This window comes from Heptranchias perlo, chromosome 6 (assembly GCF_035084215.1).
Source record: "Heptranchias perlo isolate sHepPer1 chromosome 6, sHepPer1.hap1, whole genome shotgun sequence".
NCBI lineage: Eukaryota > Metazoa > Chordata > Chondrichthyes > Hexanchiformes > Hexanchidae > Heptranchias > Heptranchias perlo.
The window spans coordinates 13,195,555-13,219,949 of NC_090330.1; the positions used below are offsets into that span (position 1 = coordinate 13,195,555).

General features: G+C 43.3%; 1 protein-coding gene across 1 annotated transcript in view; it reads left to right on the plus strand.

Moving 5' to 3' along the window:
* The window catches only part of oca2 (oculocutaneous albinism II), a 386,742-nt gene that overhangs the window by 212,258 nt on the left and 150,089 nt on the right, over positions 1-24,395 (plus strand). The window contains exons 14-16 of the mRNA XM_067985374.1: positions 5,246-5,378; positions 13,234-13,381; positions 21,856-21,913. Coding sequence (XP_067841475.1) covers positions 5,246-5,378; positions 13,234-13,381; positions 21,856-21,913 — 339 coding nt within the window. The remainder of the gene's footprint in view (positions 1-5,245; positions 5,379-13,233; positions 13,382-21,855; positions 21,914-24,395) is intronic.

A 24,395-nucleotide genomic window follows, 5' to 3' on the forward strand; every position in this document is an offset into this window, starting at 1 on the left:
ACCCGTTGCCCCCCTCTCAACCAGTGCCTGCAATAATCCATCCTCTCCAGGTGGCCGAGTCTGCACCTGCACAGGTGCAGGAGGAGCAGTCTGTGGAGGTGCCCTCACGGGCACCGAAACCCAGGGGGCATCGGCCCAAAGCATCTACCCGGTCAGGGCACGAACAGGAGCAACCTGCCACTACCTCTGCTGGAGCCACAGGGGTAGCACCACGTAGGGGTTCCAGAAAAAGAAAACCCAAGGTTCTGTGAACACACAGGGATTGCACCAGGGTGTTTGACGATTTGTTATCTTTTTATTTCTAGTCCTTGATTGGCACCACACAATAAACTCAATTTTTCTCACCACTGCTGCCACCTCTTGTCCATTATTCTGCAGCTTGTGCAATAGGTCCCTTCCGTGCGCCTCATCATGACGATGAACACCTGGTCCCACCCATTGGGCATAATACAGTGGGTGCAGGTGTACAGGCACCACTCTTCTGTGGAGGGAGCCTGTTTGGACCCTCGTCTGTGCACGTTATGATATGTGAACGCCTCACACAGTGTGATGTTAGGAGAACCGTTGGCATATGAGTGCCTCCCTGGCCTGACGAGCACGCAGGTGAGCCGGTGTTCGGCCCATGGGTCGTTCCTCCTCCTCTCGCTCGTACTCCTCTTCCTCCTCCTCCTCCTCCTCATCGTTGTCCTCAGTGTGGGTGGCGGATGTGCATGGGGCCTCCTCCAGCGGCACCCCTCTCTGTTGTGCCATGTTGTGCAGGGCACAGCAGACAGACAACTATAATTCGTCCCACTCTGAGTGGCGCGTATTGGAGCGCTCCCCCGGAACGATCAAGGCAACTGAAGCGCATCTTGAGCACCCCTATAGCTTGCTCAATTGTAGACCTGGTAGCAATGTGGCTGTCATTATATCGACGCTGCGGCTCGGTAATGGGGTTCCTCAGAGGTGTCATAAGCCACGTGTGCAGGGGATATCCCTTGTCGCCGAGGAGCCAGCCGTTGCCGGTGTTGGGTGCGTGGAATAGGGGCGGGACGGTGGACTCCCTGAGGATGAAGGCATCATGGCAGCTGCCAGGGTATCTGGCGCACACGTGTAGGAATCTCTGGCGGTGGTCACAAATGAGCTGGGCGTTCATGGAGTGATACCCCTTCCTGTTGATGAACAGCCCTGGCTCATGTGGAGGCGCCCGTATTGCTATGTGGGTGCAATCGATTACACCCTGCACCCGTGGGAAGCCAGCCACATCATGGAATCCAACCGCCCTCTCCGTCTGGCTGTGCTCATCCATGGCGAAGTTGATGTAGTTCGAGGCCCTGCGGAACAACCCATCGGTGACCTGCCTTATGCACTTGTGTGCAGACGACTGAGAGACCCCGGTGATGTCCCCCGTGGCACCCTGGAAGGATCCGGAGGCGAAGAAGTTGATGGCAGTGGTGACTTTGACGGCGACGGGTAAGAAGATGCTGCTTGGTCCATCCGGGAGCAGCTCGTCATTCAGGAGGCTGCAGATGTCGGCGACTACCTGGCGAGTGACTCTGAGCCTACGTATGCACTGCTGCTCAGAGAGGTCCATGAAGCTGAGCCTCGGTCTGTAGACCCTGCGCCGAGGGTAGTGCCTCCTGCGACGCATCTCTCTCTGCGGATGCCCTCCATCCTGCTGTGCAGGTGGATGTGCCACAGCACCGTGTTGTGGGGCTCCACGTGTCTGAGGCGGACGGCGTGGACTGCGAGGCTGCTGAGGCTGGTCATGCTGTTCGTCCTCCGAGGATGTCAACGCAGTACCCATCTGGCAGGTGTAGGTCTGAGGGGTTGTGCACGGTAGGTAAGTGTGTCCTCGCACCGGGGTTGCGGTTCCACGCCGGTGAATCTTCTTGCTTGGAGGAGGGTGGTGGAGGGCAAGCGTTGCCCAATGTTACGGAGTGTCCTCCTGCGTTGGTGAAGGCTCTCCCCCCCAACCTGTGGAATGCACCTTGGCAGCTGCAACACGTCCGTTGGGAGTGAGAGTGTTTCTCCCAGTATGGGAAACAGTCTCAGTTCAACGTAAAATCCCACACTTGGTAAAAAAACAGCTCAATCAGGTCAGTTAATGACCTGAAATAGCTACATAAATACTCTCAAGTGGAACCCCGCTGGCTTTAAGTGCCTGCGGGATTCCCACCTGCGGGGTCTGCGCGCGCACGCCGGCACGTTGGCGTGGAACCCGGAAGTGGGCGGGATCCGGTTGGGGTCGTCCTTTTGCCGATTTTCGAGGCCCCCCCGCCGAGAACGCACCCGAGAGCGGGTGCTAAAATCGGGCCCTCTGTATTGCAGAAACTTAAATTTACATTGTTTTCGTTTTGCATCTTGAGGATTCAGTGTTTTTGTTCGCCCACCTGTACCTTGATATCTCCGAGCCATGTACATCCTCTTATACAGTAAGTCTTGCTGCAATTATATGGGGCTCTGGAGTACTGTGTACAGTTTTGGTCTCCTTACCTAAGGAAGGATATACTTGCCTTAGAGGTGGTGCAACAAAGGTTCACTAGATTAATTCCTGGGATGATGGCTGATCTGATCCTAACCTTTGATTTGAGGTTAGGATCAGATCAGCCATGATCTTATTGAATGGCGGAGCAGGCTCGAGGGGCTGATTGGCCTTCTCCTGCTCCTATTTCTTATGTTCTTATGTTCTTCTTATGAGAGGGTTGTCCTATAAGGAGAGATTGAGTAAAACGGACCTATATTCTCTGGAGTTTAGAAGAATGAGAGGTGATCTCATTGAAATGTATAAAATCCTTAAGAGTAAAAACAGAAAATGCTGGACAAGCTCAGCAAGTCAGGCAGCATCTGTGGAGAAAGAAACAGAGTTAACGTTTCAGGTCAAAGACCTTTCGTCAGAACTGGAAGATGTTAAAGAGTTAACGTTTTTAAGCAAGTACAGAGCCAGGGAAAGTAGATGAGGGAGGGGAGGGAAGGAAAGAACAAAAGGGAAAGTCTGTGATAGGATAGAGGGCAAGAGTGATTAAATGACAAAAGGGATGATGATGCAAGGCAAGGAGGGTGGTAATGGGACAAGTAAAGAAACAAAAGATCGGTCTAGAGTAGCTGTAAATGGCAACAGCAGAACCACAACCAGCACCTGCTGTCCAATAAATAAAAACAAATGGGAGCAGTAGTTATGATCTGAAATTATTGAAATCAATGTTGAGTCCAGAAGGTTGTAAAGTGCCTAAACAAAAGATGAGGTGCTGTTCCTCGAGCTTACACTGTTCCAATGAAGCTCAATGTAAGAGGCCGAGGACAGAGAGGTCAGAGTGGGAGTGGGTCAGGGAATTAAATTCTTAGAGGGCTCGACAGGGTAGATGCTGAGAGGCTGTTTCCCCTGGCTGGAGAGTCTAGAAATAAGGGGGTATAGTCTTAAGATAAGGGGTCGGCACTTTAGGACTGAGATGAGGAAAAATTTCTTCACTCAGAGATTGTGAATCTTTGGAATTCTCTACCCCAGAGGGCTGTGGATGCTCAGTCGTTGAGTATGTTCAAGACTGAGATCGATAGATTTTTGGACACTAAGGAGATCAAGGGATATGGGGATAGGGCGGGAAGGTGGAGCTGAGGTCAAAGATCAGGCATGATCTTATTGAATGGCGGAGCAGGCTCGAGGGGCCGTATGGCCTACTCCTGCTCCAATTTCTTATGTTCTTATCCTGCAGCCAATTTGCTAGTAGGCCTCCACCAAAGCTAGTCTGAGCCAGGCATTAGAATGTGTGTGACATGGCACTATTTTGAAAAAGAGCAGGGGTGTCCTGGCCAATATTTATCCCTCAACGAACATCTCAGAGGAAAACAGATTACCTGTTCATTATCACATTGCCTTTTGTGGGTCCTTGCTGTGAGCAAATTGGCTGCCACATTTCCTACATTAGAACAATGTCTTAATTGGCTGTAAAACACTTTGGGACATCCTGAGAACGTGAAACATTCTATATAAAAGCGCAAGTCTTTTTTCTTTTCAGTGATGTGAGGCAATTAAACCACTGTTTCCTCTTTCTCCAAAATGTGATCCAACACATATATTGAGGTAGATTTTCAACTTGCCACTTCTTGCCATTTTCAACTTGAAAATCTATCCCGTCATGTTGGTTTCTCCACTACTGGGCCAGATTAACTTCTAATGATTTTAATAAGAGACCTAGGAGACTGCTCTTCTTCGATCTGTAAATAAATGGCAATTGTATCAGAGGTACCAAATGGCCTGTGCAGGAGAGAACAGCTTAATAACAAGCTGTCTAGAATGCTGGTCGGTATCACCATCAAGAAGATACATTCACGCCCCTCATCCTCCCATCTCATTGACTGGTGCTACTGGCAGAATTTATTATTGATTTAATAGAGTCTGCAAGTATTTAAAAAAAAAATCCACAGGAATTCAAACCCTTTACTGCAAAATTATTTAAGATTTAATGCTCTTCTGCCTTATTCTTTCTCCTCTCCTGAAGTTACTGAGTACTGTTGGAATATTGTTCCACGGATGCCAATAGCCCTTCAACACTTTACCATTCTTCACACGTTTGTGCAGACTTGGAGGGTTGGTGAGCTATTCGACTGCAGCGGGCATCACAGCTGAGCCTAGTCCTGTCCTCTCCTGACATCCCCTGCACATGTACGCCTGCTGAGATTAGCAGCAGGGAATGATTGGCATGGTTCGATTTTTTTTCTCTTGCTCTCCTTCCTTACCCTAGAGGCATTGCGGCCAACTGTAGCACCCTGCTACTGAGTCCAGTACAAAATAAAAATCACACCTGGGATCTTCCTGGTCTGTATGACTTATCACCACATTAGGTAGTGCACGTACCTACTGGGCCAGTGGTGGAGTAATACGACTGCTCAATAGAAAAGGTTTGATACAATTCATTGTTCGGTTTCTTTGCCACTTACAGTTGAATGTATTTGCTGCTCACATTTTGTTGTGGTCCATAATAGGAATATCTCAAGTGTTGGTCTTTTTGACTGGAAGCTCATTGCTCCTCCACCTCCCTCTCCTCCTTAAAACCCACATCGATGGCCACCCCTCCTAATATCTCCTTCTTTGGCTCGGCGCCACCTTCTCTCTGATTACGCCTCTGTGAAGTGCCTTGGCACATTTTTCCACACTAAATGCAAGAAGTTGTTATTGTTTTTGGGCAAAGTGCCACATTTCCGGTTTCCGGTATCACTTGACCCTTTGTTGTATTTTTGTTTCTTTTTCTTTTGCCCTTTCTCGCCACAGGGCCTGGATTTTGCAGCATTCACTGGGCACATGTTTGTTGGAATCGCCTTGGTCCTTCTGGTGTCCTTTCCCTTCTTGAGGCTACTTTATTGGAACAAAAAGCTGTACAACAAAGAACCGAGTGAGATTGTGGGTGAGTCATTTTATGGCGTACTTATAGATTTTTTTTCCTTCTCTCCCTCCGATTTGCTAACTTGCTTCACTGTGGGCACTGACTCACGTTAGGGTGCAATTACTAAAGCTGCTGGCCACCCTCCAGAGCCTTGCCAAGGGCCTTATCTGTAAGCCCAAATGGTGGGAGAAACTTCACCACATGGACTGCAGCGGCTCAAGAAGGCGGCTCACCACCAACTTCTCAAGGGCAATTAGGGATGGGCAATAAATGCCGGCCTTGCCAGCGACGCCCACATCCCATGAAAGAATTTTTAAAAAGCCCAAATGGTGAGTGTCAGCAAGCTATTCGACTGTAGGGTGTGACACAGCTTAGCCAGATCCTGTTTTCGGCCGACATCATCACACCAGCCAGAAGCTCTTTATTCTAAAGCTTCTTGACCACATTGATTGGAGATAATGGTCCCAATTTTAAAGGTGAGGGGGGGGGGGTGGCAGATGTGGGTATGGTGTGTGCGAGCCCTGAAGCGCAGCTAAGAGTCTGCTATCGCCGACTCCCACCCCGTGACCGCCGACCCACCCCTGATCTCCATCCCCCCCCCGTGATCTCCGACCCCCCCTCATGACCAACCCCCGACTCCATTGACCCTGTCTCTTCCTGATGACCAACCCCCCCCCAATGATAACTGACCCCGACTCTGATGACCCCCGACCTCTCCCGATGACTTAACCCCCGATGACCCACCCCCGATGACCCCTGACCCAGACCATTGACCAACCCCCGATGACTGACCCATCCCATGACACCCCCCCCTCACCCATCTAAGACTTACCTACTGGCATCCGCTCTTGGCTGGTCTCCCGTCCGACTAACAGCCAGCCTGTCAATCTGGCTGGCCTGTCGGGCGGGAAACCAACTGAAAAAACATAAAAGATCAGGTAATTCCCCACCCCCCCTCTTTCCGGCTCCCCATAAAATTTACCCCAATGGCTTCGGTCTTCCTAATATTTAGTTGGAGGAAATTTTTGCTCAACCAGCACTGGATGTGGGAGAAGCAATGTGACAAATGAGAGATACTGGAGGGGTCGAGAGAGGGATTAGGTCTTCTCACACAGCGGGGGTGAATGTGAAACTAAAACCGGAATTATATAATAGTTATGTGCCCTATTTATATCTTTATGGTGAAATGCAGGACAGCGGACTTTGAGTCCTGCAAATTGCATTTCATTCCACTGATGACTCCTGAACTCCAGACTAATGAGACCAGCTGAAGTCTATTCTCACTTCAGCTTTCTATCACAGATTGTAATAACGTAAATCTCAGCTGTCAAGGGATTTAATTGGGGACACGATGCCACATTCTAATAACAGTCGCAAATGAGAAAATGTACCAGACTCACAGTCAGCAACAGTCAGTTGATGCATTCAGACTATTTAAAAAGCTAAAGGTTGTTTGAAAGGTTACAGTTGTACTTAAAAAAAAATAGGAAGACATTTCTCTGTTGCATTTCATGTCTCCAAGTGAATAACTAGGTCTTCATTTAATGGGAACTAGTTTTTTTTTTACCATCTGTGTTTCTATAGCAACATTCCTGATCTAATTCGCCACAAAAGACACTAGTTCCATCATTCCAACAGCACTTTCTAGAACTCTTAATTTTGTCCTTTTTGTGTAAGATGACTGCATCAGCAAATTAATGAGAAACTTGTCTTAATTTGTCTAGACAAATGCTAAACTCCATCCTAGGCAAAAAATATTCATTGGGCCTGTAGCTACAAATATTTTGATGGGTAGAATATAGCGTAACATGGACTGCAAACTTTGTACTTACCGTATAAAGGGCAAGGTTAGAATTTCTGCCCTTTGAATGTGGATGGACAGAATATCTAACCATGTTCCATGTGTTTCAAAGTGTTTCACGTGGTGAATTACTTTTGAAGTATGATCACTGCTATTATGTAGGGAGACAAAACAGCTATTTTACACAGAGCAATGAGATAAATCAGCAGTTGATCTGCTTTTGGTGATATTGGTTGAGGGACAAACGTTGGCTAGGGCACCTCTGCCAATGTGGCACTCCCTCACGACTGCACTCGAGTATCAGCTTGGATTATGCTCTCAAGACCTGGAAGTTGGGGGGGTGGGGTTCAAAGCCATAACCTTCTTACCTCAGAGGGAAGGGTGCTGCCAATTGTGCCAGGCTGACATCGCACAAAACAACAGTAACAACAGTAATGAAGAAAATAATAGCACTAAAGAGTGACAAATCCCCAGGACCAGATGGTTTCCATCCCAGGATTTTAAAGGAAGTAGGTGAGCACATTGCGGATGCCCTAACTATAATCTTTCAAAGTTCTCTAGATTCAGGAACCGTCCCTCTAGATTGGAAAATTGCATGTCACTCCTCTTTTTAAGAAAGGAGAGCGAGGGAAACCGGGGAATTATAGACCAGTTAGCCTAACATCTGTTGTGGGGAAAATGCTGGAGTCTATAATTAAGGATAAGGTGACTGAACACCTCAAAAATTTTCAGTTAATCAGGGAGAGCCAGCATGGATTTGTGAAAGGTAGGTCGTGCCTGACAAACCTGATTGAATTTTTTGAAGGGGTGACTAAAGTAGTGGACAGGGGAATGTCAATGGATGTTATTTATATGGACTTCCAGAAGGCATTTGATAAAGTCCCACATAAGAGACTGTTAGCTAAGATAGAAGCCCATGGAATCGAGGGAAAAGTACGGACTTTGTTAGGAAGTTGGCTGAGCGAAAGGCGACAGAGAGTAGGGATAATGGGTAAGTACTCATATTGGCAGGATGTGACTAGTGGAGTCCTGCAGGGATCTGTCTTGGAACCTCAATTATTCACAATATTTATTAACGACTTAGATGAAGGCATAGAAAGTCTCATATCTAAGTTTGCCGATGACAAAAGATTGGTGGCACTGTAGGCAGTGTAGATGAAAACATAAAATTACAAAGCGATATTGATAGATTAGATGAATGGGCAAAACGGTGGCAAATGGAATTCAATGTAGACAAATGTGAAGTCATCCACTTTGGACCAAAAAAGAATAAAACAGGGTACTTTCTAAATGGTAAAAAGTTAAAAACAATGGGTGTCCAAAGGGACCTAGGGGTTCAGGTACATAGATCATTGAAGTGTCATGAACAGGTGCAGAAAATAATCAATAAGGCTAATGGAACGCTGGCCTTTATATGTAGAGGACTAGAGTACAAGGGGGCAGAAGTTATGCTGCAGCTATACAAAACCCTGGTTAGACCGCACCTGGAGTACCGTGAGCAGTTCTGGGCACGGTACCTTCGGAAGGACATACTGGCCTTGGAGGGAGTGCAGCGTAGGTTTACTAGAATGATACCCAGACTTCAAGGGTTAAGTTACGAGGAGAGATTACACAAATTGGGGTTGTATTCTCTGGAGTTTAGAAGGTTAAGGGGTGATCTGATCGAAGTTTATAAGATATTAAGGGGAACAGGTAGGGTGGATAGAGAGAAACTATTTCCACTGGTTGGGGATTCTAGGAGTAGGGGGGCACAGTCTAAAAATTAGAGCCAGACCTTTCAGGAGCGAGATTAGAAAACACTTCTGCACACAAAGGGTGGTAGAAGTTTGGAACTCTCTTCCGCAAATGACAATTGATGTTAGCTCAATTGCTAATTTTAAATCTGAGATAGATAGCTTTTTGGCAACCAAAGGTATTAAGGGATATGGGCCAAAGGCAGGTATATGGAGTTAGATCACAGATCAGCCATGATCTTATCAAATGGCGGAGCAGGCTCGAGGGGCTGAATGGCCTACTCCTGTTCCTATGTTCCTATGTTCGCATCCCCCTCAACCATTATCAAAGCTAAAGTCAAACATAACAGGGTGTATTTTAACCCTCCCAGTGAAAAATTTATTTCAGGCTTAAGTTTTTTGGTTTGGTTATTTTGCCTTCAATTGCAGTGCAATAGCTGCTGATATGACCTACCTCGCAAAGATTGAAAATAATCTTAAGGAAGAGCGATGTGGCATTATTCCTGAAGTTGGACTGCTTGGATAAATCATATTTTGGCAATACTATTTTATATGCACCTGCACCTGGAATCTCCTAGGCGCTCACATCAATATGATTACTTTTCGATTGACAAAGGTCAACAAAATGTCTGCCGTGAAAATATAAATATAATTTCATATGATTTGATATAAAATTATATTCATATTTGCATTGCAATCGTTTCTGAAATGCTATAGATGCTCGCACTGGTATTTAAGAAAACATCATCTCATTGGACAGCACCTCCTCTATTTTCTATTTGTGTTTGTACACTTATCCTGGTAAATAATTCCTGAGGAATTATGTCATTAAGGGACATGCAGTTCTGCAGAGTTTTTTTTCAATCATCAATTCTAATCCTTTAAAAACAGAGTAATCCTTTTCTTTAGATACATTAATCACCATGCAGCAATTTAACCTAAAAGGTGAATGCAGTCCAGTACTTCATAGGAAAATTCTGAATGCAATACATTTTACCAATATTACATCTTTGATATTAAAATGACTTTGAAATATACACTGTCAAAATAATAATGTCTGCGTGTTATATTTTACACAATTAAATGAAGAATACAAGATAGATATGGGCGAGTAAAGCTTTCGGCCAATTCTAGCTCATCAGTCCAGAAAGGCGCTAAAGTGCTCCATCCAACTGATCAACAATGATCTTACTGAATGGCGGAGCAGGCTGGAGGAGCTGCGTGGCCCACTTTTGCTCCTATTTCTTATGTTCTTATGTTCCTTCAGTGATTTCAAGGCCTTGGATAGGGTGCAGAGGAGATTTACAAGAATGGCATCAGGGATGAGGGGCTTTAGTTATGTGGAGAGACTAGAGAAGCTGGGACTGTTCTCCTTACAGCAGAGAAGGTTAAGGGGAGATTTAATAGAGGTGTTCAAAATTATGAGGGATTTTGATAGAGGAAATAGGGAGAAACTGTTTCCACTGGCAGGAGGGTCCGTAACCAGAGGGCACAGATTTTAAGATAATTGACAGAAGAACTGGGGGAGGATGAGGAGAATTTTTTTATGCAGCGAGTTGTTATGATCTGGAATGTACTGCCTGAAAGGCTATTTGCATTGCAGCCAGTAACGTGGATTAGCCATCCATAGATTAACTTTACCACAGAGCAAAGGGAATTTTCTGCAGACATCCTAGAGACACAGCTGGCTGATGCCATTTTTAGTACTCAGGTATCCTATTTAAATCTGTTTAAAGTCAAAGTTACATAGAATTACATAGAATTTACAGCACAGAAACAGGCCATTGTGCCTAACTGGTCTGTGTTGGTGTTTATGCTCCACATGAGCCTCCTCCTGTATGTAGATAGGATTATTTCATCTCATCCTTTCTGCATGTCATTCTATTCCTTCCTTTATCTTATTTAGCTTCCCCTTAAAGGCATCTGTTATTCGCCTCAACTACTCTACCTGGTAACAAGTTCCACATTCTAACCACTCCCTGGGTAAAGAAAGTTCTCCTGAATACTTTATTGGATTTATTGGTGACTATCTTATATTTATGGCCCTTAGTTTTGGACTCCCCCACAAGTGGAAACTTCTTCTCTACGTTTACCCTATCAAATCCCTTCATCTCTATTGGGGTCGCCCCTCAGCCATCTCTTTTCTAGAGAAAAGAACCCCAGCGTATTCAGTCTTTCTGATAATTATAACCTCTCAGTTCTGGTATCATCCTTGTAAATCTTTTCAGCACCTTCTCCAGTGCGTCTATATCCTTTTTATACTAAGGAGACACACTACTCCAAGTGTGGTCTAAACAAGGTTCTATACAAGTTTAACATAACTTCCCTGCTTTTCAGTTCTGTCCCTCTAGAAATGAACCCCAATGCTTTGTTTGCAATTTTTATGGCCTTGTTAACTTGCATTGCTACTTTTAATGATTTGGAAATCTGTACCCCTAGATCCCTTTGCTCCTCTACCCCATTTAGACTCTTATTTTCCAAGGAGAATGTGGGCTCCTTATTCCTTTTACCAAACGGAGGGTCGATTAAAAGTTCCTATTTAAGTATTTGTGTAATCTCTCCTCATAATTTAACCCTTGGAGTCCAGGTATCATTCTAGTAAATCTACACTGCACTCCCTCTAAGGCCAATATATCCTTCCTATGGTGCGGTGCCAGAGCTGAACACACTACTCCAGGTGTGGTCTAACCAGGGCTTTGTATAACTGCAGCTTCTGCCCCTTGTATTCTAGTCCTCTAGATCTAAAATCCAGCATTCCATTAGTAATTTTGATTATTTTCTGTACCTGTCCATGACATTTTAATGATCTATATACATGGACCCCTAAGTTTATTTGGACCTCCATTGTTTCGAGCTTTTCACCATTTAGAAAGTACTCTGATCTATCTGTTTTAGGTCCAAAGTGGATGACCTCGCACTTGCCTACATTGAAATCCATTTGTCACAGTTTTGCCCATTCACTTAATCTATTAATATCTCTCTGTAATTTTATGCTTCCATCTACACTGCTTACAATGCTGCCCATCCACCTGTTAGGCTGGGTGGCTCGTTTCTCAGCCGGCATGGACATGATGGGCTGAATGGCCTCCTTCTGTGCCGTAAATTTTCTATGATTCTATCTTTGTGTCATCGGCAAGCTTGGATATGTGGCTCTCTATCCTGTCATCTAAGTCGTTAATAAATACAGTGAATAGTTGCAGCCCCAATACAGATCCCTGTGGGACACCACTAATCACATCCTGCCAATTTGAGTACCTGCCCATTATTCCTACACGCTGTCTCCTGCTGCTCAGCCAATTTCCTAACCAGGTCAATAGTTCTTTATCTAATCATAACTTAGTACTAGACACAGTGTGGAGTGGAACCAAGACCAGGCACGGCAACAAGGAATTTTTTGGATTTCCTTTAAAGAAATATGTTTAAAAACCAATTATCGAAAATTTCCTATTTTGGTTAGTGCTGGTACATTGACAATGTAACATTGTTAAACTTACAATCATAGAATCAAATAGCACGGAGGCCTCCTTACAACATATCTATCCCTTCAATTAGCATCTTCATTGAATCCAAAATCAGTTCATAGAATCATACAGCACAGCAGGAAGCCATTCAGCCCATTGTACCTGTGCAGGCTCTTTGTAAGAGCTATCTAATTGGTCCCACTCCCCTGCTCTTTCCCCATAGCCATGCAAATTTTTCCTTTTCAAGTATTTATCCAATTTCCCCTTTGAAAGTTACTATTGAATCTGCTTCCACCATCCTTTCAGGCAGTGCATTCCAGATCATAACAACTCACTGCGTAAAAAAGATTCTCCTTAAATCTGTGTCCTCTGGTTATGGATCCTCCTGCCATTGGAAATGGTTTCTCCCGGTCTACTCTATCAAAACCATTCATAATTTTGAAATTATTGGTAATTAGTAGTACTGGATTATAACCCTCAAATCCTGCTAAACTAGACAATACTGTGTGAATTTGGTCTTCTCAGCTGATGCACTTTTACAATCAACCTTTTTATTTCAAAACCAACATGAAGCGCAAAGGTTCATAGGACAAGGCACTGCCAAGCTTAAAAAGTCTGGGAGGGAAGACTAGATAGATCAGGCAGTAGTGATTAGGTGGTATCAAATCTGACTTTTAGAAGGATTGCAGATTGGAGGAAGAAAGGAATGATTAAGGGAGGCAGAGTTCCACAGATTTGAAGTCCTGGGAAATCACCCTGTATCTATAGCTCCCCTGTTTTTGCTGCTGTATTAGTGTCTTGTGAGTGTTAACTTGCTCTGCTATGTTTTTGTACTCTGTCTGACTATTTATCCTTCTGATTCTTTTTCTTCTTTCCCCCAGAGCTGAAACATGAGATCCACGTTTGGAGACTCACTGCTCAGCGCATTAACCCTGTCAGTCGGGAAGAGACCGCGGTGAAGTGTCTGCTGATGCAGAAGGTTCTCACCCTGGAGAACGTGCTCAGGAAAAAGCTTAGGACCTTTCAAAGGTTTGTTATTTTTGATTTCTTTTGCCCGTCGCTCTTTAAGCTTTACTGGTTAGGTTGTAGAATTGCAATGAAATTATAGCCTGTGTAATGCTTGATCACTTACCTTCACATAGGCTTCCCAGTGGGACTATTTCTAGCTCTAGCAGGCCTATCAACTTTAAGTGACTTTTTGGATGACTTACTGATTTGCATTTAAATACAACTGATTTATGCTCCATATCCAATCTCATCACTTCAGTTTCCACTACAATCCCCCAACGTCTGTTAACTGTGCCACATTTCACGCTGATTTAATTCTCACCATCTCAAATATATGGTAGCAAGGAAAAAGAAGAGTTGGCCCATGCCAGCTGGCATTGCTCCTGTAACTGAGCAGCATTGAGGATCTCTTTATTGATTGACGTCTGGAAAGCTCCCGGAAGCGATGTGCGCTTGGATTAATTTTGTTAGATAGCCTGCGTTACACCCAAATGTCAAATGCTATTTTCCAATTTTGACACCTTTTCTCTTGGGCCTGTGCCTCCCTGAATGCACGAAATCATTCCAGGATGTGGTTCCAAGGGTGGCAGCAACTGTCTAGTACTTCACCCAATTGAACATTCAGGATGTGCCAGTCCAGGCAGGCTATTTTGACCATGAGAGACTGTTCCAGTTGTTACTCGATGCTCCTGTGTGCGGACCTCCCTGCAAAAATAATTTACATTTATATCGTCGTCTTATGTAAAGACTATCAGGGCTCTTAGCAAGGAGGGGAGATGGGCACTGAGCAGTAAGGGAAATAATTGATGGGGATGGTGGGGGATGAGGATGCGTGAGCCAGACGAAGGGGACAGTTCATGGGATAGGTTAAGAAGACTTTTGAAAGGAGGGAGGGAAGTAACAAGACTTTGGGGAAAGAATTCCAGAGAGCAGGTGCATAGTGGCTGAAACATCAGCCTCTGAAGACAGACCAGTGGAGAGCAGGGAGAACAGAGATCAGAGTGAAAGGAATGGAGGCTTCTCAAAACGGTGGAGAGAGGTCACGGAGGAATTTGGAATGAGGCAGAGTCTTGAAATCTTGCTGGTCCCCAGGGAGACAGCGAAACTTGGAGAGGGTGGGGGCGATGGGTTTGTGGAACTTCGTGTGGAAAAAGGCTCACACGACAGAGTTCTGGCTTTGCCAAAGTTTCTGAAGGATGGAGGTAGGAGGACCACTCGAAAGCATTACAGAATTCAGTCCTTGATGCGGTGAAAACATGGATAAAGGTTTCAGCAGTCGCAGGGGTGTTAGAAGATATGAACATACGACATTGACGGGCAGGAAAAGACCAGCTTGTCCACCAAGCCTGCCCCACACACCATGATGGTTGGAGCAGCATGACGAGGGGTTCCCCCCCCCCCCCACCAACACCCCATGACCCCTTCCCCACCCTCCCCCACAGCCACGTATTCTCCTGGGAGAGGCAACAAACCAGAGAAAAAACCCAGGGCCAATAAGGGAAAAAATACCTCCTCAGATGATCGAAACCAGTCCAGGGGATCACATGGACCAAATGTGGGACACTGTATAGCAGTTAGAACCAGGGAAACCTGGATGACCATTTCCTTGTTCTGTCCACCATCCCTGCAGACCAGAGCAGTGGGAAGTTACTGGATAGCAAGGCTGATTGCTTTTCTTCCTTCCCCTTAGCCGAGGCACTGAAGCCAACAGTAACACTCCAACTGTTGCCCTGGCTGAAATCAGCTAACACAGCACAGACTGGGAATTGAACCTGTGACTTTCTGGTCTGTGTTGCTTAATGCCACTTCATGTGGTGCATTCAGGCACTAAGCCATCAGGGGAGGCTGCAACACTGTTTTAATCATATCTGCAAAGAAGAGTTAAGATACTTAAATCATTTTTACAAAGGAGTTAACTGGGCTCAGTGGAAGTACAGTATCCTCATGTTATTTTGGAACCTTCACAGCTGGTGAGGTGTTGGTAACAATGTGTCCTTTAGCTACTGTTCAAAATTATAAGGGATTTTGATAAAATAGATAGGGAGAGACTGTTTCCAGTGGCAGGAAGGTCGATAACCAGAGGATACAGATTTAAGATAATTGGCAAAGGAGAAATTTTTGATGCAGCGAATTGTTATGAAAGGGTGGAGGAAGCAGAATCAATAGTAACTTTCAAAAGGGAATTGGATAAATACTTGAAAAGGAAAGATTTGCAGGGCACTGGGGAAAGAGCAGGGGAATGGGACTAATTGGATAGCTCTTTCAAAGAGCTAACACAGGCACAGTGGGCCAAATGGCCTCCTTCCGTGCTGTAAGATTCTATGATTCTTTATTATCATGCAAGATTTAAAAATGCCAAACATGCACACACTGCTCTGGCCTGTGCATTGTACTTGGAACATAAGAAAAATCCAAGAAGGACAAGCAAAGGCTTTTTTGCTGCTCATCAGGCAGCACAGCTGTTGTGTGGAATTGTAGAAATGTGTGGATCTCAAAGATTTTTCTTCCCTCCCCTCATTAAACCATTGATTTTCAAGCAATATATTCTGATTTATGGAGAGGGTTGATGAGGGTAGTGCAGTTGACGTTGTGTAGATGGACTTTCAAAAGGCATTTGATAAAGCATAATAGACTTGTTAGCAAAAAATTAAAGCCCATGAGATTAAAGGGACAGTGGCAGCATGGATACCAAATTGGCTAAGGGACAGAAAACACAGAGTAGTGGTTAACGGTTGTTTTTCAGACTGGAGAGACGTATACAGTGGTATTAGGACCACTGCTCTTTTTGATATATATTAATGACCTGGAAGGTATAATTTCAAAGTTTGCAGATGACACAAAATTTGGAAATGTAGCAAACAATGTGGAGGATAGTAACAGACTTCAAGAGGACATAGACAGGCTGGTGAAATGGGCAGACAGATGGTAGATGAAATTTAACGCAGAGAAGTGTGAAGTGATACATTTTGGTAGGAAGAATGAGGAGAAACAATATAAACTAAATGGTACAATTTTAAAGGGAGTGCAGGAACAGAGAGACTTGTGGGTGTATGTACACAAATCTTTGAAGGCGGCAGGACAAGTTGAAAAGGCTGTTAAAAAAGCATATGGGATTCTTGGCTTTATTAATAGAGGCATACAAAGGCAAGGACGTTATGCTAAACATTTATAAAACATTGGTTAGGCCTCAGCTGGAGTATTGGGCTCAATTTTCAAACAGAGCCGGAAAGAGGGCAGGGTGGTCAATTTAAGGTTGGGAAACCCATTAGTTTCCAGGTTTCCTGGACGTCCTCACGATTTTGACATAAAGACGTCTTTTATTTTTTTTTGTTGGTTTCCCGTCCGACTGACTGGCTGATTGACAGGCTGGTCTCAGTCGGAGGGGAGACCAGCCAGGGAGAGGACGTCTGCAGGTAAGTCCTTGTTTGTGTGGATCGGGGGGCGGGGGTTGGGCCAGAGTGGCAAGGTCGGGCAAGTGGCATGGGTGGGCATAGGGCACAGGTGGGCTCGGGTGGGCACAGGGGCCGCCAGTCATGGGGGATGGGATCGGGGATCAGTCACAGGTGGGGGCTGGATCGGGGGTCATTCGGGGGTCTGCGATCGTTGAGGGGGAGGGTCGGAGGATCGGGGTTGGGGTCGGGGGAATGGGGTCAGGGTCGAAGATCGGGGTCAAGGTCGGAGGGGGAGGGTCGGGGTCCGCGATCGGGGGTGGGGGGGGTCCGAGATCGGGGTGGGGGAGGGTGTCGGTGCAGGTAGGCTTGTTGGGCCTGGGGGAAGCACTCCTGCTCCTCCGGGCCCACAAGCTGTGCCTTTCTAGGCACTACCTGCAGTCTTGGGCCTTCTCGCCTCCTTTCATGAGACATAAAACAGAAGGCCCGGGAATCCCGGCCCCCCGGGGTTGAAATGGGGAATTAGGTAAAAATGGAGGCCTGAAGCCTTGAAAGGTTTCAAGGCCCACCCCTTGTCCTGGGAATGGGTTGGCAGACCGCCCCTCGTCCTGCCCCCGTGAAAACCAGAAATGGGCCGGTCTGAAATGGTGGCAATTTTCAATGCCCCCCTGCCCCCAACCCACCCGTTTTTTACTTTTAAAATCGAGCCCATTGCATTCAATTCTGGGCACCACACTTTAGAAAGGATGTCAAATCCTTAGGGAGGGTGCAGAAGAAATTTACTAGAATGGTACCAGAGATGAGGGACTTCAGTTACGTGGAGAGACTGGAGAATCTGGTGTTGATTTCCTTAGAGCAGAGAAAGTTAAGAGGAGATTTGATAGAGGTGTTCAAAATCATGAACTGTTTTTATAGAGTAAATAAGGAGAAACTGTTTCCAATGGCAGAAGGGTCAGTAACCAGAGGACACAGATTTAAGGTGATCAGCAAAAGAATCAGAGGCGACATGAGGAAACTTTTTTTTTAAGCAGTGTGTTGTTATGATCTGGAATGCACTGCCTGAAAGGGTGGTGGAAGCAGATTCAATAGTAACTTTCAAAAGGGAATTGGATAAATACTTGGAGGGAAAACATTTACAGGGCTATGGGGAAAGGGACTAATTGGATAGCTCTTTCAAAGAGCCGGCACAGGCATGATGGGTTAAATGGTCTCCTTCTGCGCTGTACCATACCATGATACTATGATACTATGATTTATGGTAAAGTCATTTCTGTTGTTTCTTAAGTACTTTCAAATGCAAAAGGATCACCTGAAGAGTTCAGATCATATCTGTGCATTTAAGGAATTTGGAGACCAATTAGTTTCCATTGATTTTTTCATTTGTTCTCAGTATGTGGGCAATGTTGACAAGTCCACATTTATTGCCCTCCCCTAGTTACCCTGAAAAGGTGGTGGTGGGCCTACTGCTTGAACCGCAGCAGTTCTTGTGGTGATGTTCCCATAATGATGTTAGGCAGGAAGGCCTAGGATATTGACCCAGTGACAATGAAGAAAAAATTATACATGTCCAGGTCAGGATGGTGTGTGACTTGGACGGAAACTTGGAGGTGATGGTGTTTCCACAACTTTGCTGGTCTTGTTCTTCTCGATGGTAGAGATTGCAGGGAGGGAGGTGGATCAAGTTATTTTGTTAGTATTTAACATCATGAAGTAAAAGATCATAAAGTACTCATAAAAGGTTAACCAACAATGTAATCATAATGGGAATGGATGCTAGTTGTTTAATAATGAAACAGAATCTTATTCTGAGCCAGACAGGAGGTGGGGTTTTCCTCTTTGGATGAATCTCAGTGCGAGCTCTATGTGGTGGGCTTTATGACCACTGCTGACCCTGGTGAGTTTTTTGGGTTAGCCTCATTATAATTTTTTTGGTGCGCTCCTGCTGGGTTTCTGCCAGGGAGCTTTCCTCGGGTTAAATTCCTAACCCCCGATATGCTTTATGCCCATCATTTGGTCTGGGTTTAGAAAAGCGGAAGCAGCAGTGTGACTCATCCTTGAGGACTAAGCTTTGTGTTGATATCTTTCACAGTGGTTGTGAGGTACATCTCTCCAGAACTGAGATGAGCATCACTGAATTACCAATCCTATGTCCTAGGTGTGGTATTTTCTTCATTCAGTGAAATGAAGGAGGTTAAGTAGGAAAGTAAAACTGTGAAACATTATTGAAATCATCTCTTGATCAATTTACTCCAGCAAATATCTTGAACAAATTTAATTTTGGAATCAACATCTTTTGAATGTTAGTCATGGGAGCCGTGGGTAATGGTTGCTATTTAAAGAATGGTAGGTGTGGGAGCCTTGGACAGAGGTTGGCATTTAAAGGAATATTAGGTGTGAGAGCCTTGGATAAAGGTTGGCATTTTAAGGAATGTTAGGTGTGGGAGCCTTGGATAAAGGTTGGCATTTTAAGGAATGTTAGGTGTGGGAGCCTTGGATAAAGGTTGGCATTTTAAGGAATGTTAGGTATTGAAGCCTTGGATAAAGGTTAGCATTTTAAGGAATGTTAGGTGTGGGAGCCTTGGATAAAGGTTGGCATTTTAAGGAATGTTAGGTGTGGGAGCCTTGGATAAAGGTTGGCATTTTAAGGAATGTTAGGTATTGAAGCCTTGGATAAAGGTTAGCATTTTAAGGAATGTTAGGTATTGAAGCCTTAGATAAAGGTTGGCATTTTAAGGAATGTTAGGTATTGAAGCCTTAGATAAAGGTTGGCATTTTAAGGAATGTTAGGTATTGAAGCCTTGGATAAAGGTTGGCATTTTAAGGAATGTTAAGTATTGAAGCCTTGGATAAAGGTTGGCATTTTAAGGAATGTTAAGTATTGAAGCCTTAGATAAAGGTTGGCATTTTAAGGAATGTTAGGTATTGAAGCCTTGGATAAAGGTTGGCATTTTAAGGAATGTTAAGTATTGAAGCCTTGGATAAAGGTTGGCATTTTAAGGAATGTTAGGTATTGAAGCCTTAGATAAAGGTTGGCATTTTAAGGAATGTTAGATATTGAAGCCTTGGATAAAGGTTGGCGTTTTAAGGAATGTTAGGTATTGAAGCCTTAGATAAAGGTTGGCATTTTAAGGAATGTTAGATATTGAAGCCTTAGATAAAGGTTGGCATTTTAAGGAATGTTAGGTATTGAAGCCTTAGATAAAGGTTGGCATTTTAAGGAATGTTAGATATTGAAGCCTTGGATAAAGGTTGGCATTTTAAGGAATGTTAGATATTGAAGCCTTGGATAAAGGTTGGCATTTTAAGGAATGTTAAGTATTGAAGCCTTAGATAAAGGTTGGCATTTTAAGGAATGTTAAGTATTGAAGCCTTGGATAAAGGTTGGCATTTTAAGGAATGTTAGGTATTGAAGCCTTGGATAAAGGTTGGCATTTTAAGGAATGTTAGGTATTGAAGCCTTGGATAAAGGTTGGCATTTTAAGGAATGTTAGGGATTGAAGCCTTGGATAAAGGTTGGCATTTTAAGGAATGTTAGATATTGAAGCCTTGGATAAAGGTTGGCATTTTAAGGAATGTTAGATATTGAAGCCTTGGATAAAGGTTGGCATTTTAAGGAATGTTAGATATTGAAGCCTTGGATAAAGGTTGGCATTTTAAGGAATGTTAGATATTGAAGCCTTGGATAAAGGTTGGCATTTTAAGGAATGTTAGGTATTGAAGCCTTAGATAAAGGTTGGCATTTTAAGGAATGTTAAGTATTGAAGCCTTGGATAAAGGTTGGCATTTTAAGGAATGTTAGGTATTGAAGCCTTGGATAAAGGTTGGCATTTTAAGGAATGTTAGGTGTGGGAGCCTTGGATAAAGGTTGGCATTTTAAGGAATGTTAGGTGTGGGAGCCTTGGATAAAGGTTGGCATTTTAAAGAATGTTAGGGATTGAAGCCTTAAATAAAGGTTGGCATTTTAAAGAATGTTAGGGATTGAAGCCTTAAATAAAGGTTGGCATTTTAAGGAATGTTAAGTATTGAAGCCTTAGATAAAGGTTGGCATTTTAAGGAATGTTAGGTATTGAAGCCTTAGATAAAGGTTGGCATTTTAAGGAATGTTAGATATTGAAGCCTTGGATAAAGGTTGGCATTTTAAGGAATGTTAGGGATTGAAGCCTTGGATAAAGGTTGGCATTTTAAGGAATGTTAAGTATTGAAGCCTTAGATAAAGGTTGGCATTTTAAGGAATGTTAAGTATTGAAGCCTTGGATAAAGGTTGGCATTTTAAGGAATGTTAGGGATTGAAGCCTTGGATAAAGGTTGGCATTTTAAGGAATGTTAGATATTGAAGCCTTGGATAAAGGTTGGCATTTTAAGGAATGTTAGATATTGAAGCCTTGGATAAAGGTTGGCATTTTAAGGAATGTTAGATATTGAAGCCTTGGATAAAGGTTGGCATTTTAAGGAATGTTAGGGATTGAAGCCTTGGATAAAGGTTGGCATTTTAAGGAATGTTAGATATTGAAGCCTTGGATAAAGGTTGGCATTTTAAGGAATGTTAGATATTGAAGCCTTGGATAAAGGTTGGCATTTTAAGGAATGTTAGATATTGAAGCCTTGGATAAAGGTTGGCATTTTAAGGAATGTTGGGTATTGAAGCCTTAGATAAAGGTTGGCATTTTAAGGAATGTTAAGTATTGAAGCCTTGGATAAAGGTTGGCATTTTAAGGAATGTTAGGTATTGAAGCCTTGGATAAAGGTTGGCATTTTAAGGAATGTTAGGTGTGGGAGCCTTGGATAAAGGTTGGCATTTTAAGGAATGTTAGGTGTGGGAGCCTTGGATAAAGGTTGGCATTTTAAAGAATGTTAGGGATTGAAGCCTTAAATAAAGGTTGGCATTTTAAAGAATGTTAGGGATTGAAGCCTTAAATAAAGGTTGGCATTTTAAGGAATGTTAGGTGTGGGAGCCTTGGATTGAAGCTGCTGTTTTCTCACTTGCGGATCACTTTATTTTATTGCAAGCACTGCTGACTTTTATTTGTTAGTTTTATTTTGAATTAATTACTACAACATTCGGATACATTGATTTCCTTTTGTAACTTTATAATTTTACAAATTTAGAGAAATTTCACAAGACGACAAAAACTGGGAAACTAACATTCAGGAACTGCAGAAAACGGTAAGAAAGATTTGTCCTTTACCCCTCACAGCTAGAATATAGCAATTCATCTATCACATGATGCTACTTAAAACTGATCTGAAAAGATAACCTATTCATTATCTTTTCACTGTTTGTACAAATGCCGTCTGATAAAGACTTGAATTTATATAAAGTGTTTGATTAGCACCAAAGACTTTCTGATTGTAGGTGTCATGAATTGCCAGTAAATCTAAAATAAATTTTATAAATTGATATTTTTTCTGTGGATTGGAGATGGCTACTAGCCCCTTTTTGGGCTTGAGATGTTGCAATACGTTTAAACTGTGGAACCCCTTACCTCCCACAGCCTTCTTTTCCCCCTAACACCCAAAATTTGCTCTGTTGTACACAGAGTTACATAGAGTTTACAGCATAGAAGCAGGCCATTTGGCCCAACTTGTCTATGCTGGCGTTTCTGCTCCACACGAGCCTTCTCCCACCTCTCTTCGTCTAACCCTATCAGCATATCCTTCTATTCCTTTATCCCTTATTTGGCTTCTCCTTAAATGCATCTATTTGCCTCAACTACTCCTTGTGGTAGCATGTTCCACATTCTTAGCACTCTTTGGGTAAAGAAGTTTCTCATAAGTTCCCTACTGGATTTATTAGTGACTATCTTATATTTATGACATTTCGCTTTTGACACCCTATCATTTTCTCTATGTCTACCCTATCAAACCCTTTCATTATCTTAAATACCTCTATCAGGTCACCCCTTAGCCTTCTCTTTTCTAGAGAAAAGAGTCCCAGCCTGTTCAGCCTTTCCTGATAAGGATATCCTCTCAGTTCTGGTATCATCCCCGTGAATCTTTTTTGCACCTTCTCCAATGCCTCTATATCTTTTTTATAATATGGAGACTAGGACTGTTCACAGTACTCCAAGTGTGGTCTAACCAAGGTTTTATACAAGTTTAACATAACTTCTTTGCTTTTCAATTCTATCCCTCCAGAAATGAACCCTAGTGCTTGATTTGCCTTTTTTATGGCCTTTTTAACCTGCATGGCTACTTTTAGTGATTTGTGTATCTGTACCCCCAGATCCCTTTGTTTCTCTACCCCATTTAGACTCTTATTATCCAAGCAGTATGTGGCCTCCTTATTCTTCCCACCAAAATGCACCACCTCACACTTATCTATATTGAAATTCATTTGCCACTTACATGCCCATTCTGCAAGTTTATTAATGTTTTCCTGTATTTTGACCCATTCTTCCATTGTATTAACTGCTCCTCCCAACTTGGTGTCATCCGCAAATTTTGAAATTGTCCTTCCGATTCTTGAGTCCAAGTCATTAATGTAAATTATGAACAAGAGTGTTCCCAGCACCGATCCCTGTGGAACACCACTTCCCACCTTTTGCCAGTCTAAGAACCAACCTTAACCCCTACTCTCTTTCTTCTGTTTTATAGCCAGCTTGCTATCCATTCTATTACCTGTTCCCTGACTCGATATGCTCTGACCATAGTCGTGAGTCTATTATGTGGTACCTTATCGAAGCCTTTTGAAAATCCAAATATATTACATCTACTACATTGCCCTTGTCTACTCTTTCTGTTACTTCTTCAAAGAATTCAATGGTTGGTCAAGCATGACCTTCCCTTTTGAAATCTGTGCTGACTATTCTTTATTATATTTTTGGTTTCTAGATATTTTTCTATTACATCTTTGAGTATAGATTCCATTATCTTTCCTACCACCGATGTTAAGCTAACTGGTCTATAGTTCCCTGGACTTGTTCGATCTCCCTTTTTAAATACAGGAATCACAATAGCCCTTTGGCACTATTCCCTTTTCTAATGAATTTTTATATGTATCAAACACTGCCTCTGCTATCTCTATCCTAACTTCTTTTAACATGCATGGATGCAATCCATCTGGACCATGGGTTTTATCCTCCCTAAGTTTGATTAGTTTATCAATTATCTCCCCCCTTTCTATCTTAAATGTCTCTATATCTTTTTGATCTCTTCTAATGTCATACCCACCTTATTAGTCTCCCTGGTAAATACTGAGGCAAGGTAACTATTCAATATTTCTGCCATTTCTGCCATTTCGCTGTCATTACCTGTGAGTTTATCGTGTGTATCCCTTAGTGGCCCTATCCCTATCCTCATTTTTCTCTTGTTATTTATGTGCCTGTAGAATACTTTACTATTTCTTTTTATATTCCTCGATAATTTAATCTTGTAATTCCTCTTTGCTTTCCTAATTTTTTTTTGACTTCTTTCCTAACCTCTTCATATTCCCATTTGTCATCCTTTCCTTTATTGTCTATGTACTTAGAGTATGCCTTTTTTTTGTTTCAATTTTACCCGTATCTATTTACTCATCCATTATTGGCTAGTTTGTTCTTGTTTTTTAACGGAATATATTTCTCCTGCATTCTATTGATCACCGTTTTAAATAGTTCCCGTTGTTGTTCCATCCCTTTGCCTGTCAACATTTTTTTTCAGGTTTATAG